The sequence below is a fragment of the Myxine glutinosa genome, chromosome 8 (assembly GCF_964187855.1).
Source record: "Myxine glutinosa chromosome 8, kmMyxGlut1.1, whole genome shotgun sequence".
Lineage (NCBI taxonomy): Eukaryota > Metazoa > Chordata > Myxini > Myxiniformes > Myxinidae > Myxine > Myxine glutinosa.
In genome coordinates, this window is record NC_136268.1 from 60,536,264 (window position 1) to 60,554,320 (window position 18,057).

Here is an 18,057-nt window from a genome sequence, read left to right on the forward strand (position 1 = left end):
CCTGCTCTCCATGTAGCATTCTTGCCACTTTTACTGTAAACCATAGTAATTCCTGAACAAGGCCTTCGCCCAGTTGTAGTCGACTTGCCTCTTCCCTCATTATGAGTGGGCAGCAAGTATTGGTGTGACGTTGATTGGCCAGCAAGATGTGGAACAGGGATGCCGGATGCATCCACAATGATGTTGGGACCATGGTGTTCAGGTCATCCATGGTCCATACCATGAGCAACCAGCGGAATTGTGCACAGCTGTTGTGAAAAGGCACAGCCATTTGTTTGCAGCTCCATGCTGGCTCCCCGCAAGTTGGTGAAGTAATAACATATGTTCCCGCATTTCACAGAGGTTGCAGGTAAAATGTCGTTGTCCTGCAACTTCTGATGTGATGAATGTTCCAAGCCTTCGAACAAGAGTAAGTGATCGCCTTTCTTTCATATGTTGCAGTGTGATCCAGGCAGATGGTCACATAAATTTCCTTGGTGAAGGTAAGCATCCATCTCCAAGTTACACGGGAGAATGTCTTCATCATTCTTTGAGAAAGAGGGTGTATGCCACGATTAACTTCATTTTTTAGCCACAAATTTTCTTTCTCGAACTTCTTCGCAATTCTGTTAGCACCCCCTTCAAATGTGATCTTGTCTTATCCTTATGCTCAGTCACATCTGAATCTGCTTTCCACACACACTGAATCAGATAGGGTACATCTTACCATGAAATCAGCATAATCATGTATATCTTCCGACAGTTTCACATTCAACAATTTGTTGTTTTCCCTTACAACATTCAAAAAGTTATATTCATTTATATGCGTCACACAAATAATATTCAATCAGGTATGTATTTTCCTACTAAACTAAGAATAGCATCCACAATTGCTTTCAGGTTAATATAGTTCAAAAATTAACTCATGCAGGTATTTTAGCACTACTCTAAGAAAATAAATTGTATATGATTACAATCACAAACAGGAATATCTAATTCCCAACAAAAATTTTCCCAAACCAACAAATTAAGCATAATGTATTATTACCATAATTCCTCCCCACTTTTCCTTTTCCTTCTTTTTTTTTTTTTTTTTTTTTTTTTTTTTTTTTTTTTTTTTTTTTTTTTTTTTTTTTTTTTTTACTAACAGTGTGTCACTCGTGGTGATATGAGTTCACTGATCTTGTAATTGACACAACTCATAACATTGTCGTTATGTCATTATCTTAATTCTACTGTATTCATTTGCAACATCACTTGATTTAATCTTTTAATCTCAGTATTTATGTTGCCATAAAAGTCTTCCTCTTGTGGTTCCACGTTTCTTTCCTCATTTGTCACTTCATGCGTTATCATCGTGTTGTTGGTTACCTTATTCAAACACACCGTCACTAAGGCTTTCAAGCAAGCCACCACTAAAACAATTGCCAATATAACTACTAAACCAACAAACAAATATTGGAGTATCTTAGCTGCCACTCCTCCAAATATGTTTCCCAACCATGCAAAGGCACCCCCTTTTATATAATTGTGGTATCTTGCTCCCTCTTTTCTGATTGTATCGGCTATGTCATAAATTTCTTCTGAATTATCAGGTATGTACGTACAACAATCTGTACCAATGACTGCACATGTACCTCCTTTTACCGCTAACAGCATATCTAACGCCATACGATTTTGTAATGCCATCGTTCTTGTTGCTGCCAGTTCTCTCGTAAGTTTTTTCAATCCACTAGCTGTTTTATTTGCCAATGTTTCTATAGCCAATGCCATGTGCCTAAGTTCTCGCCCTGCCTTCCAGGTTCCATAAAATGGAAATATTACCATTCCAACCCATTCCCCCATGCTAATAGTTCTTTTCTGCCTAGAGTGCAGGATATGCGTTGGTGACTTTGTTAACAAGCGCATGTGTGGAAGCACAAACCGAAGAAAACATGATCCTGACCATGTCAGTGGGAGATACGCATACGCCTTGTGTCCACATATAAAATATGTATTATTATAGGTCCATGTAGTATCTGACATCCAAGTTCCTTCCCAATACAAAGATATCATCTTTAAGCTAGTGTCCTTTACTGGGACAAGCAATCTCATATAGCCCAACTCGTAACTATAATGGTGGCAGGTGGAGTTTCCCATCAACTTATTATTCTCTGTGGTTTGATGTCAGATGAAACATAGGAGCCCTTTCATTTGTTGTTGAATAGTTACATAAGGGGGCAGAACTTCATCGTCATATTTAGGCCTATAACTGTCTGCAAATTCCTCACATTGATATCCCCCTTTTTCCCAACTAGCATCCCCTAGCATCATCGACATTGGTAAATCAGGTCGTATTGTTGCTACCAACCTCTTTGGGAAGCGACTACATAATTCATCCCAACCAAAAGGAACTGCCTCCAATGGTACTCTGTTCTCACTAGAATGCGGCATTTGTGTGCATATCCAACAATTACTTTCATTTGCTATATCAGCCCTTGTGTGGGCTAAATGTAAAAAAGTATTAATCCCGTGTAATCCATCGGGTTCTAAAGGTGTGTCCCTTTCTTCCATCAAACTTCTCTTTTGCTTATGTCGTCCCGCATAATCATATATCTGTATGTCGGCCACCAATGTTGCATTTTGTTCTCTTATTACCCCGAAACAATGCATGCAACACAGAGTCCCCACTACTAGAGAACTCATTCCTAGGATGAATATCACCATTTTCAAGGAGTATCCGAAGTAGAAGTCTCTGTTTTCCCCTGATTTGTCGGCTTGTCTTGATAAGGTCTTTCCCTTTGTCCCACCTGTAGCCATCTGTAAAACATGTGAGCTACCCCTTGTATATGTTCATACCTATAACATAATTATATGTCCATGACATTCAACATTATATACCAAACTTCCTAACGTTTGTAAGCTTCCTAACAGGTAAATAAAGAAAATCCCTTAATATGTAACATAAATCAGATTATTTGTCTTACTCTGATCCCCCTATCTCCTGGGGTCGAACTAAATCCCTTAATTATGAGTATAGTTGTGATACATTATCCCTCATGCTGTATTAATATCAGTAGGTAATTGTATGTCATGTAGGCAAATAAATGTCACTATCCCAAATAGGAATATCACATGTTGAAAATGTAATGTTTATCAATGCAAGGGGTGTTAAAATGTAATTTAAATGAATGTAAATCACGAGTATCATTTATCTGCCACTGAATGTTCTGCTGGGCTGCTAGGTGCAGCCTCATTTTCTGTGGGACCGTCCTCCCTTGCCCCATGTGCTCGTTTGCAATGAGAGGCATGAATCCACCTTTCTACTTTGGGTCCATATTTTTTTTTTTTTTCTATTCCTATCAATCTCCTATGGTTTATCAGTTCGTTCCAAAATACCGCAACCAAAGGTTTTAACCAAAGTTCTACCAAACTATTTCCAATGTGAACTCAACATGCCAGTGAAACAATGATTCGAAGAATTAACTTCAAGGGGTCAATAAATTTATTCTATAACCAGATCTAATTTTCCCATCCAATAGTTTGCCTTGCCACATGTCATATTATTTCACTTTAATAAACCTTCGAAAAATGTCTCCCAAATCAATAAATTCCCTTTTTACTTCCCAAATACTCATCTGTAAATTACATATTCAATTACAGTTTTTGTACACCGCTCCTTTCCTATGCCACCTCCAGGCATTGCAAATCGTCATTGCCGGGCACCGAAGGGGGCTCGGCAGTGACGCACGCTGAAAGAGAGTACTCAGTTTTCACTCTGGTTTCTTGTTTGTTTTCTTGTTTTCTTGTTTGTTTGTTTTCTTTCTTGGTTGTCCGGACGATATCTCAGCCATCCTTTGAGCTAGGAAGCTGAAATTTCGGCACAGTAGTGAGCAAGTCCTTTGTCAAATACGGTATTTTTTGTTTTTTGAATAATCAATTAATTGAGGAGTTATTTAATTATTAGCGTTTAATTAAGTACTTATTTAATTAATTAAATTTCATTTCTCTTCTGACCATTATTAACTCAGGCACCTTTTGAGTTAGGAAGCTGATATTTGGACATGCCAATGACCAGGTGATTTGGCTGCAAAGGATATTTTTGATTTATTAATTAATCAATTAATCGATTAATTATTTAATTATTCGATTAATGACAAAAAATTTTTTTTTTTTAAAGTTACAGATTCTGATGAAATAGTGGTAGTTTATGTGTTCTCTGACCAAATTGATTAATAATTTAATTTTTTTATGATTATTATTTATTTATTTTCATTATTAATCATTTATTTATTTTCTTTCTCATTTGGCCAATATCTCAGGCACCTTTTGAGCTGGGAAGCTAATATTTGGACATGAGTGACCAAGTGATGTGGCTATCAAGGATATTTTTGATTTATTGATTAATCATTTCATCTATTAATTATTTATTGATTAATCGATTAATTATTTATTGAGTAATCAATTAATTATTTAATTTTTTATAAATGACTTATTTAATTAAATTTCTAAAAGATACATCTTCGGATGAAGCACTAGTGGTTTAGTTATGCGATTAGCCAATTGATTATGAAAATATTTTGTGATAATCTTTTATTGATTTTAATTATACAATTAATCAATCAATTAGTGTACACCTCTCCCTCCCAATGCAGCCTTAATGAGCTGCACTGCGGTATTGCCGGGCGCCGGAGGCGCCCCGGCAATGCCGCGCTGCAGCATATTTAATTATTTGGCATGGGGCGGTGTACTTTGAATGTATGTGTACTTGTCTTTTATTGGTTTTAATTATACAATTAATCAATCAATTAGTGTACACCTCTCCCTCCCAATGCAGCCTCAATTAGCTGCACTGCGGTATTGCCGGGCGCCTGAGGCGCCCCGGCAATGCCGCGCTGCAGCATATTTAATTATTTGGCATGGGGCGGTGTACTTTGAATGTATGTGTACTTGTTGTACACCGCTCCTTTCCTATGCCATCTCCAGGCATTGCAAATCGTCATTGCCGGGCACCAAAGGGGGCTCGGCAGTGACGCACGCTGAAAGAGAGTACTCAGTTTTCACTCTGGTTTCTTGTTTTCTTTCTTGGTTGTCCGGACGATATCTCAGCCATCCTTTGAGCTAGGAAGCTGAAATTTCGGCACAGTAGTGAGCAAGTCCTTTGTCAAATACGGTATTTTTTGTTTTTTGAATAATCAATTAATTGAGGAGTTATTTAATTATTAGCGTTTAATTAAGTACTTATTTAATTAATTAAATTTCATTTCTCTTCTGACCATTATTAACTCAGGCACCTTTTGAGTTAGGAAGCTGATATTTGGACATGCCAATGACCAGGTGATTTGGCTGCAAAGGATATTTTTGATTTATTAATTAATCAATTAATCGATTAATTATTTAATTATTCGATTAATGACCCAAAAAATTTTTTTTTTAAGTTACAGATTCTGATGAAATAGTGGTAGTTTATGTGTTCTCTGACCAAATTGATTACCAATTTAATTTTTTTATGATTATTATTTATTTATTTTCATTATTAATCATTTATTTATTTTCTTTCTCATTTGGCCAATATCTCAGGCACCTTTTGAGCTGGGAAGCTAATATTTGGACATAAGTGACCAAGTGATGTGGCTATCAAGGATATTTTTGATTTATTGATTAATCATTTCATCTATTAATTATTTATTGATTAATCGATTAATTATTTATTGAGTAATCAATTAATTATTTAATTTTTTATAAATGACTTATTTAATTAAATTTCTAAAAGATACATCTTCGGATGAAGCACTAGTGGTTTAGTTATGCGATTAGCCAATTGATTATGAAAATATTTTGTGATAATCTTTTATTGATTTTAATTATACAATTAATCAATCAATTAGTGTACACCTCTCCCTCCCAATGCAGCCTTAATGAGCTGCACTGCGGTATTGCCGGGCGCCGGAGGCGCCCCGGCAATGCCGCGCTGCAGCATATTTAATTATTTGGCATGGGGCGGTGTACTTTGAATGTATGTGTACTTGTTGTACACCGCTCCTTTCCTATGCCACCTCCAGGCATTGCAAATCGTCATTGCCGGGCACCGAAGGGGGCTCGGCAGTGACGCACGCTGAAAGAGAGTACTCAGTTTTCACTCTGGTTTCTTGTTTGTTTTCTTGTTTTCTTGGTTGTCCGGACGATATCTCAGCCATCCTTTGAGCTAGGAAGCTGAAATTTCGGCACAGTAGTGAGCAAGTCCTTTGTCAAATACGGTATTTTTTGTTTTTTGAATAATCAATTAATTGAGGAGTTATTTAATTATTAGCGTTTAATTAAGTACTTATTTAATTAATTAAATTTCATTTATCTTCTGACCATTATTAACTCAGGCACCTTTTGAGTTAGGAAGCTGATATTTGGACATGCCAATGACCAGGTGATTTGGCTGCAAAGGATATTTTTGATTTATTAATTAATCAATTAATCGATTAATTATTTAATTATTCGATTAATGACAAAAATTTTTTTTTTTTTTAAGTTACAGATTCTGATGAAATAGTGGTAGTTTATGTGTTCTCTGACCAAATTGATTAATAATTTAATTTTTTTATGATTATTATTTATTTATTTTCATTATTAATCATTTATTTATTTTCTTTCTCATTTGGCCAATATCTCAGGCACCTTTTGAGCTGGGAAGCTAATATTTGGACATGAGTGACCAAGTGATGTGGCTATCAAGGATATTTTTGATTTATTGATTAATCATTTCATCTATTAAGTATTTATTGATTAATCGATTAATTATTTATTGAGTAATCAATTAATTATTTAATTTTTTATAAATGACTTATTTAATTAAATTTCTAAAAGATACATCTTCGGATGAAGCACTACTGGTTTAGTTATGCGATTAGCCAATTGATTATGAAAATATTTTGTGATAATCTTTTATTGATTTTAATTATACAATTAATCAATCAATTAGTGTACACCTCTCCCTCCCAATGCAGCCTCAATGAGCTGCACTGCGGTATTGCCGGGCGCCGGAGGCGCCCCGGCAATGCCGCGCTGCAGCATATTTAATTATTTGGCATGGGGCGGTGTACTTTGAATGTATGTGTACTTGTTTGTTTTCTTGTTTGTTTGTTTTCTTTCTTGGTTGTCCGGACGATATCTCAGCCATCCTTTGAGCTAGGAAGCTGAAATTTCGGCACAGTAGTGAGCAAGTCCTTTGTCAAATACGGTATTTTTTGTTTTTTGAATAATCAATTAATTGAGGAGTTATTTAATTATTAGCGTTTAATTAAGTACTTATTTAATTAATTAAATTTCATTTCTCTTCTGACCATTATTAACTCAGGCACCTTTTGAGTTAGGAAGCTGATATTTGGACATGCCAATGACCAGGTGATTTGGCTGCAAAGGATATTTTTGATTTATTAATTAATCAATTAATCGATTAATTATTTAATTATTCGATTAATGACAAAAAAAAATTTTTTTTTTAAGTTACAGATTCTGATGAAATAGTGGTAGTTTATGTGTTCTCTGACCAAATTGATTAATAATTTAATTTTTTTATGATTATTATTTATTTATTTTCATTATTAATCATTTATTTATTTTCTTTCTCATTTGGCCAATATCTCAGGCACGTTTTGAGCTGGGAAGCTAATATTTGGACATGAGTGACCAAGTGATGTGGCTATCAAGGATATTTTTGATTTATTGATTAATCATTTCATCTATTAAGTATTTATTGATTAATCGATTAATTATTTATTGAGTAATCAATTAATTATTTAATTTTTTATAAATGACTTATTTAATTAAATTTCTAAAAGATACATCTTCGGATGAAGCACTACTGGTTTAGTTATGCGATTAGCCAATTGATTATGAAAATATTTTGTGATAATCTTTTATTGATTTTAATTATACAATTAATCAATCAATTAGTGTACACCTCTCCCTCCCAATGCAGCCTCAATGAGCTGCACTGCGGTATTGCCGGGCGCCGGAGGCGCCCCGGCAATGCCGCGCTGCAGCATATTTAATTATTTGGCATGGGGCGGTGTACTTTGAATGTATGTGTACTTGTTTCCTATTTGTTCGGCCTAAATGGCCACTGAAGTGGCTGCCAACATGCAGTACCGTTTTTATCTACCAAGCAAGTATTCGTCCGCATAAGATCTCTACCAAAATGTTGTTTGTAAAAACAAATCTGGGATTTCTGATTACATGGATGCACACTCTCAGGACATTTCAGGCTGCTTGTTAACAATCCACTACGATTAATTAATTCCTTTACCCACAATCAAATAATTAGTACAAATTGAGGATATTATCCCTATCACATTCATTTATAGATTCATTATGTTGGATCTAAATTTTCTCCCACTGCTGCAAGGAAGAACAATAGCTCTAATAAGTCTTTGTAATATCTCACTTCATTTACCCAGCATCGAAGAATTTATTTACTATCCATTCCCATCTGTTAACCAGTGACTTTGTTTGAACTCCAAAACTTAATTTGATGAATCCCATGTGTATGGTACCACTTATTGAAACCCCTACTTTTGTAGAAAGTATCCAAGTAAGTGTTTTAATACACCCCCTTAACTGTTGCTCATCCATTTCTATGCACCCAGTGAGTACTACTGACACCAGTATGCCAATATAGGTGTGCGAGATTAACAAATATGTTGCAGGTACATGTAACAGCGCGTTCTGAGTATAAATAACGTAACAGCGCGTTCATGTCTGCCCCTTGGTTTAAGATGCACAATGCATTCCGTTTTAAAACTCACAATAGTTCCAATCAGCAAGATTTTCTTTACTATTTTCCCATATCATCTATGCCTAATACACATCCATACATGCAGCACAATTTATATGCTGATAAAATTCAAGTTTATATATATATATATAAATCCATGAGCAGAGTATTCTGGGAAGTCAGTGTAAGACCTCTCCCAAATTTGGATAATTTTGTACTCCCTCATTTCCTTTTATGAAGCTCATATCCATAAATAGCTGTTATTCTCATATAAATTCTATCAAAATGGAATCCCCAAATTACTCACAATTTTACTATGAATGAATAGCTGCTCATAACTCAGCACATCAAATCTTTATATTCCATCTCCCTTGACAAAAGAGATAATGTTCATAATCAAATTTTATTTCTATTTTATTTTACGGATTCTCTGCATATTCAATCCCATCCACATAAAACTATCCATTTCCAGACAGGCACACTGTCGGTGTCAACAATCTTGTAAGATTGATACACAAAACAATAAAAACACTAACATTGACACACAAAAATACACACACACCTGCATTATGCGTATTTGTTTGCGTTGGAACTATTATTTACAGATCAAGATGGGTGTCAATTTTATTTCAATTTCATAAAATTTGTCCTTCAATTTTAGAAATGCTAATACACAAATGGACCAAAAGCTTATTCTTAGAAAACCCCTATGATGTCACATTGAAATTACCCTTTCAGTTCCCACAATAATTTATCCAAATTTGACTACACACCCATTTGCATGTCAGTCGACCACTGACCTATCAATCATGCGGAACACTAGTCCGAAATTCCCACCTGATCATCATGTGACTCTTGTCACTTAGTTTCAAAAATTTGCAAAGCAATTGTTCCAACTTTGTAAATTTAAAATTGTGTGCCCAACATAAAAGATCCAATTTCGGCATGTGATCAATTAATTACTAATTTGCTTACAAGCAAAAGAAAAAATGAATAATTCTTGCTCCGAAAACTTTTCAGACCCAAGAATCATTGACAGTTATTCATGTTTGTCCAGTAATCGAATCTGTTGAGGCCAATCATCATTTGGGATTTGCAGCAATGAAGGCCTAATCATTGTCTGAGGTACCGGTACGTACTGGTACCCTTGATCTTGGTTTGCCCCATGACCTTGTCCTCCTGTTGACATACGGACATCTTCTTCTCCAATGTCCCATCTTTCCACACTCGAAACACCGGTTTCTGTCGTTTCCTGGTCTGTGCACCTGTGCATTTGTATTGCTGGGCTGCATCTCTACATTCCTGAGTTGCCACTGCAATCTCTCGTTGTCTCCTGAAACACGAAAAAATTCTCTGTACCGTCCTTTTTTGGGGAGACAACTGGAAATCAGATGGGACAACCGTCACTTTCATTCCTAATTTCGAGGGCAGTTGTGCATTTGTCTCCTGCACTGTATCGTGTATCCTTTTTATTTTAAGTTCTAGATCCGTTATCCGTTCTTGCTGTTCCCGTTGTCTGGATTCACCATCCCAAAGATGGAATGCAAGCCAGTCTACCGTTAGATTCTGTCTCTTCCTGGCTTTCAATCTTTGTTCCAATCTTTCCAATCGACTTCGCTCAAATGTACCATCTCTTGGAAACTCCTCATCATGTCCCTTTGTCCACAAATACCAATTCTCGACCTGCCTTATAGCTTCTGCACCATAACGGTCGTACATATGATGTGTACAAGTACCTTTTTGTGGAATCTCTGGTTGTCCTTGTGTATTCTTGCAGGCTCCATTTCCCATACTGCCTTTTATCAAAGTAGCGTTGGATGTGTTGTAGTTTGTTCCTGGTTCCTCTAAAGCTTCACTCGTACCTCCAGGAAGGATCTCTCCACCTGTTCACACGGTGATTTCCAGAGAATCTCCCTCAGCTGTGGCTTTTGCACAATCCAATCTCACAGATCAGTATTTGCAGATGAGCCGGAGGGTCAGTATGAAGTGGGTGAATCCTCAGGTGTCCGCTCTGTTTGACGGGGAAATCACACAATGGTAACCGCACATATATATCTGTATATAAACTCACCACCTTGCTCAATTTTCCCAGGTTGTCTCCACATTGATAATATCTCGCAAAGATATCAAAGCTTCTTTCTTGAGACCGCATTTTCATCAATCAAACAATCAATATATTCAATTCAATTTATTCAGTTCAATTTATGCAATTAAATTCAATCAATTAGATTCAATCAATTAACAATTCAATCAATTATTCAATTTCAATTAATTCATCAATATTCATCAATAAATCAAATTAATCATTTTGAATGACTCCTTGCATAAGCCCTTTCCCCAATGATGTCAGGACAGGTCCATCCATTGACTGAGATCGACTCATCGGTCGTCACCTCTGGTTCGTACCTCATGTCAATTGATGAATCACCGTCCTGTCCTAGGGTCATATCTGACATATTTCCCCATTTTGCCTGGTCTCCACAAATTTTCTTTGCAACCACTAAAGGCAACTCATCCTTCATTCGTGAGACAGCCAAAATGGATGGCAGATATTAAAGTTCATTGGGAAAAATATCTCATCATTTTTCTTTTAATAGTATCCAAAATCTCTTGGCAATATAAATTTCGTAAAACTCCTGAAATAAGACTGTAAAATTTCTTCAATCATGCTAAATTTTGAAACTCCATCGCTTGTAATACCCAATTTATCCCATAGGGCTTGAAAGTTCTTTCCCAAGTTCATGCAGCATTCTGCATTTGAACCCTATGATATCATTCATAATAATCATCATGATTTTATAGTCATGGTCCTATCATAATCATCTATTTAAAACGAACATTTCCTTTATCACCACAGCTATGTGGTATAATCAACAATAGAATAAAACTGTACATAGCAACAGGCTACCTCATGGCCACTTAGTATACCTATTGACAATAAGTCATAACAATATCGAATAATCACTGAACAATTCAAAAATCGCTTCCCCTGCTCCAGCCGCAGCATCCGTGATATTTGTTTGCTCATTCACTATTCCTGATTCGTCATCAAGGATCTCCATCATCACACAGCGTACTTAATTCCGCTTTTTAATGAGAATTCAACAGGAATTTACGACTCAAAGGAAAAGAACGAGCAGACCTTTTGCAGGACGATAACTGGAATTAGTCGTGAAAATATATCCAAAATACTCAAAAATAGACACCCACAAAAATAAACAACAAACCCAAACAAACCCAAGGTCGACCATATTACACAATTAAATTACACATTCAATTACTCATTAAATTACTCATTTCAGCATCGTATTGATTGCTGAACTGTTCATGGGTTTATACACACCTTAAAAGAGGTATGCTTTGTGGTGTTGCCCACCTACCACGTTTAATTAAATTACACCATTTCAGCATCGTATTGATTGCTGAACTGTTCATGGGTTTATACACACCTTAAAAGAGGTATGCTTTGTGGTGTTGCCCACCTACCACGTTTAATTAAATTACACCATTTCAGCATCGTATTGATTGCTGAACTGTTCATGGGTTTATACACACCTTAAAAGAGGTATGCTTTGTGGTGTTGCCCACCTACCACGTTTAATTAAATTAATTGATTGCTGAACTGTTCATGGGTTTATACACACCTTAAAAGAGGTATGCTTTGTGGTGTTGCCCACCTACCACGTTGAATTAAATTACATCATTTCAATTAAAACATCGCTTCTACTGCTCCAGCCGCAGCATACGTCACTTTGTCTGCTCATCCGCATGACCAAAACGAAATAAAGGGAGCTCAACCATTACACAGCACTTTTAATGGCGCATGCCATAGAAACTCAACGTAATTTCGACTCGGCCAGCAAACGAGCAAATTTTGCAGGATGTTAACTGGAATTAGTCGTGAAAAATATATCCAAAATACACAAAAATACACCCCCACACAAATAAACAACATTTATTCCGTTTAACAGAACAAACATTTCCTCTATCATGACATGCATGTCTTCAAAATTATATGCCCAAGAGAAAAAGTAAAATTAATTAAAACTGCGGGCAGTGATGATCCGGGGACCATACCGCTCCATCCTGATTGGACGAGTGCGTGCTAGAGTCGTAAACAACGACAGTCCAGATCCGATTGTTCAAAATTTCAACTCAATCGATCGAAAAATGAACGCAGGGATGCATTTTAAAGGTGCAGTGGCACTAACTGAGTTGCCACGAATATGGCCACGAAATTGCCAATATGGCCATCACAAAATATTTTCCTTAATCAATTGGCTCATAGCATAACCAATCTGCAAGTATTTCATCCGAAGATGTATCTCTCAGGAATTTTAATTAAATAAGTAATTTATAAATCAACGAGTTAATTTATTAAATGATTAATCAATAAATCAATATTTTCCTTGACAGCCACATCACTTGGTCAGTGTCATGTCCAAATATCAGCTTCCTTACTCAAAAGGTGCCTGAGTTAATGTAATGTAATTACTGTAATAAGATTACTGCAATTACTGTAATGATTACTGTAATTACTGTAATTACCGGAACTGTAATTACTGTAATTACCTCAGGTAATTACTGTAATGTAATTACTGTAATGTAATAAGAAATGTAATTAATTAAATAAGTACGGGTTCCAACAACAAGTTCCAACAACAAGTTCCAACAACAAGTTCCAACAGCAAGTTCCAACAACAAGTTCCAACAAGTTCCAACAGCAAGTTCCAACAGCAAGTTCCAACAATAAGTTCCAACAAGTTCCAACAAGTGCCAACAGCAAGTTCCAACAACAAGTTCCAACAACAAGTTCCAACAAGTTCCAACAGCAAGTTCCAACAACAAGTTCCAACAAGTTCCAACAACAAGTTCCAACAGCAAGTTCCAACAACAAGTTCCAACAACAAGTTCCAACAGCAAGTTCCAACAGCAAGTTCCAACAACAAGTTCCAACAACAAGTTCCAACAGCAAGTTCCAACAGCAAGTTCCAACAACAAGTTCCAACAACAAGTTCCAACAGCAAGTTCCAACAACAAGTTCCAACAACAAGTTCCAACAGCAAGTTCCAACAGCAAGTTCCAACAACAAGTTCCAACAACAAGTTCCAACAAGTTCCAACAAGTGCCAACAGCAAGTTCCAACAACAAGTTCCAACAACAAGTTCCAACAAGTTCCAACAGCAAGTTCCAACAACAAGTTCCAACAAGTTCCAACAGCAAGTTCCAACAGCAAGTTCCAACAACAAGTTCCAACAAGTTCCAACAAGTGCCAACAGCAAGTTCCAACAACAAGTTCCAACAACAAGTTCCAACAAGTTCCAACAGCAAGTTCCAACAACAAGTTCCAACAAGTTCCAACAGCAAGTTCCAACAACAAGTTCCAACAACAAGTTCCAACAAGTTCCAACAGCAAGTTCCAACAACAAGTTCCAACAGCAAGTTCCAACAGCAAGTTCCAACAACAAGTTCCAACAACAAGTTCCAACAAGTTCCAACAAGTGCCAACAGCAAGTTCCAACAACAAGTTCCAACAACAAGTTCCAACAAGTTCCAACAGCAAGTTCCAACAACAAGTTCCAACAAGTTCCAACAGCAAGTTCCAACAGCAAGTTCCAACAACAAGTTCCAACAAGTTCCAACAAGTGCCAACAGCAAGTTCCAACAACAAGTTCCAACAGCAAGTTCCAACAACAAGTTCCAACAACAAGTTCCAACAGCAAGTTCCAACAGCAAGTTCCAACAACAAGTTCCAACAACAAGTTCCAACAAGTTCCAACAAGTGCCAACAGCAAGTTCCAACAACAAGTTCCAACAACAAGTTCCAACAAGTGCCAACAGCAAGTTCCAACAACAAGTTCCAACAACAAGTTCCAACAAGTTCCAACAGCAAGTTCCAACAGCAAGTTCCAACAACAAGTTCCAACAAGTTCCAACAGCAAGTTCCAACAACAAGTTCCAACAAGTTCCAACAACAAGTTCCAACAGCAAGTTCCAACAACAAGTTCCAACAACAAGTTCCAACAGCAAGTTCCAACAGCAAGTTCTTATCACATTGCAATGACCTCTAAACATTCCGAAACCAATATCCCATTAAAAAATCCCATTAAAATCCCATATATTGTCACCCTTTGCATTGTTGAAAGCAATCAATTCCATAACTCAATCTCACCTCACATCCTTACATCCCATCACAACTCCAACTCATTCTTCAAGTCACAACCCAGTGTGACTTGAGAACTACACCCAGAGTTCCATACTATACCCAGTTTCAGAGAGTAAACAATTATATACTTTTTCATAATTTTACCATTTAATTTGTTCAAAGAACGTTCATTTCGCAAAATCGACCCAACCACAACCCTCGCCATTAATTTCTATTGTAAGCGTGCCGAATCAATAAGTATCAATTTTTCTATGAGCCTCGACCAGAGGGTGGTTGTTACTCACAAACACTCGTCGCTAGCTGTTCCATTGTCTGTTGATTCTCACTCTGCTGCCGATTTCAATTGAGCCAGCAGAGTGGAATTTGGAATTTTTAAATTTCTCTGAGCTCATGAAAGTGGTGACATTGGGTGGTTTGCCATTGCCTTTCCCCAAAGCGCTTAATTATTGTCTTTCATTAAACCGTGAAGCATATCTCAAAAGCTTAGTGATGGACCTGGACAAAATTTGATAGACAGATTTTTTTATATTTTGAAGCTTAATCGCAGATAAATCTTTTACCCTTCAATAAAAATATATGTACCAACCAAATCTGCGAGCACAGGGAGCAGAGAAAATACACAAAAAACAATGGGAACTAGAGGGAGGGAGAAGGAGCGGGGGCAAGAGACAGGTAGCCGGAATGGAAATGAGGGACAATGAGGGACAGTGAGGGAGTGTCAGTATGCAATTTTCATCCAATCGCCATCTTTCACAATAATTCTGGACCGGCATGGGATGGCGTTGTCTGTCATTAATTTGTATGTTGATCGAACGATTTTTCGGTGTTATAAAAATGGCGGGAAAAAATTGAAAAAAAAATTCTTTTTTTTTTTTTTTTTCTCCACCCTTGTAAGTGCAAACGTTTGTAAGTGCAAACGAGTGTACCGGCCTTACACGACTTGGAAGCAGATCGTCCCATGGTGCACTCATGGCACGATCTTGCTCCTAGTTCATGGTAAGGCTTCTAATAACCAGCGTCGAACTGGCGCATCTATTTACACAGCGCAAAAATACGTTACACTCCTCGGATTATCGTTACGTTACCTATATCGTGGTATCGGTGCGTAGGGAAGTCCAACACCACCTCCTCCACCATGTATGTACAAAAACTAAACACAGGTTCGTATTTCATAATGGACAATCCCCAAGAAGCCATGCTTACCTTGGCGATGTCCACTCGATCCACGTACGGTAGCCACCAAGTTGTCGTGGAAGTGTGTTTGGGACTCGAGACTCCAATGACCGGAAACAGGTTTACAAAAGATCAAGACTTTATTAACTACTAGTTCACTTGTTTCAATATAATAAGGAACTACAATACCATAACGAATTTAGTAATTCAAGTCGTTGGTTCTTCCTCGTTGGCCGGTGCTCTCCTGGCGCTGCTTTCCCATTGCATACTCGTTCGTCCGTCGGGCAGATGTTCTCGTGGCAAGTCCTCCTGACTCAAAGTTTGCTCTTGGTTATATGGGCAAATTGGAGTTAATCCTCCGTGCGCTGAATGTTAATCCTCCGTGCGCTGAAGCTCCTTGGTCATCCACAACCGCCTCCCTGCTGGGGAGGTTCTTCACCCTCTTTGCATCCCGATGTCCAAAAACAAATAGTGCGGGCTTGGGAATGTGTGTTAGCCCGGGGTCGTAATAAAGGTGGACAAAAGGACTCCCAGCTTCGACAGAGCGAGATACATTCCTGACATTCTTACAACCACCTGCTAGTACCTGCTTCCAACCAATGAGTTATACTGAGTTACAATCAATGAGTTACATTTCCACACCTCCTTCTTGTGGCACAGATTCATCTGCCTGCAACCACCAGAAGGCTTGGTGAAGGAAGTGCAAAGGCAACTGTTGGAGTTCTTTTGGGGAGGGCATCACTGGTTACGGCCAAACGTTGTATGCCGTCCATTGGCCGAGGGTGGCCAGAGTATGGTCGACATCAGGAGCCGTATAATGGCCTTTCGGCTATGCTCTGTGCAAAAACTTTTGGTGAAAGAGCAATTACCAAACCATGTTTTGGCCACCCACATTTTGCGGCAAGCTGGCGGGCTGGGATATGGCCGCGAATGTTTTTTGGTCCTGCTTCAACAAGTTGACACATCTCCTCTTCCTGTTTTTTATCAGAGTGTGTTGAATGCTTGGCAGAACCTCACAGTGTGCCGTCAAGAAGACAACTACGACATCCATATGTTTGCACAAGAGCCTCTGTTCTGCAATCGGCTTTTCCCAAACATACCCAAAAGTAGGGACCTCTGCCAGCATTTCATAATTGCCGGCATCACAAAAGTATGGCACCTCCGGCAAGTTTCAGGTTGCGGGTGGAAATCAGCTCGAGAAGTAGCCGAGCTAGCAGGAATTCGGTCCGAAAGAGTGACTGCAAAAGTGTTGAGAGAGGTGATACGAATAGGGGTTCGGCTGAGAGTATGCTGGTCCCACGAGCTCGAACCATTGCACGATGAGTGGGTTTTTCCTGGGTTACTGGTGCACTTCAAGTTGGAAGACTTACCCCCGGTTAGCATGGGGATAAGCCCCTTTCAAGAGACTAGCAGTAAAGAGCTATACAAGTCATGTGTCAAGTTACTGCTGGGGGATACGCCGCTAAATGGAGTAATCCTGTGGAAGAGACTGTTGCCTGTGGGACCCCCCTCTGAACCTGTATGGAACTCCATGTATAGCAAGCTCGTAAGTAAAAGATCTGGTGATCTCCAATGGAGACTGATCCACTGGATAGTCCCCTCCAATAAGTTAATCAACCATTTCTCTCCTACATCCACATGTTGCCCATTCTGCATATGTACGGAGGACGTGTTCCACACCTTCATTAATTGTGTGAGATTGGTTCCTTTGTTTCGGTGGTTTAATCTTGTGGCACACAGAATGAAGGTTGTTTTCTCGTTGCGTTCTTTTATTTTCGGCGTTAATGCCAAGTCAAGCAGGGAAAATCTGTTAATGAGGTTTCTTGTCGCAACAGCCAAGCTGGCAATATATCTCTCAAGAAGGGAGAAATTGAACGATAAACCTGCCGGGGAATGCAATGTAATGGTGTTTTTCAATGCCCTCGTGTCAGCAAGACTTAAACTAGAGTTTTGTTTCTATAAGGATGCAAACAATCTTGATGAATTCACCAAT

At 37.9% G+C, this 18,057-nt stretch overlaps 1 protein-coding gene across 2 annotated transcripts in view; it reads right to left on the reverse strand.

Annotated features, from left to right (window-relative positions):
* Nucleotides 1-1,121: 1,121 nt before the first annotated feature.
* The window catches only part of LOC137419032 (uncharacterized), a 63,353-nt gene continuing 46,417 nt past the window's right edge, over nucleotides 1,122-18,057 (reverse strand). The window contains exon 5 of one of the 2 annotated variants that reach the window (XR_013624312.1): nucleotides 1,122-2,778. Coding sequence is in view for 1 of the 2 variants with exons in the window: in XM_078783323.1 (XP_078639449.1) it covers nucleotides 10,641-10,736 (96 nt within the window). In the remaining variant the exon portion in view is untranslated. Of the gene's footprint in view, nucleotides 2,779-10,513; nucleotides 10,737-18,057 lie in introns of those variants that run through there. The other variant, XM_078783323.1, reaches the window with a different exon arrangement.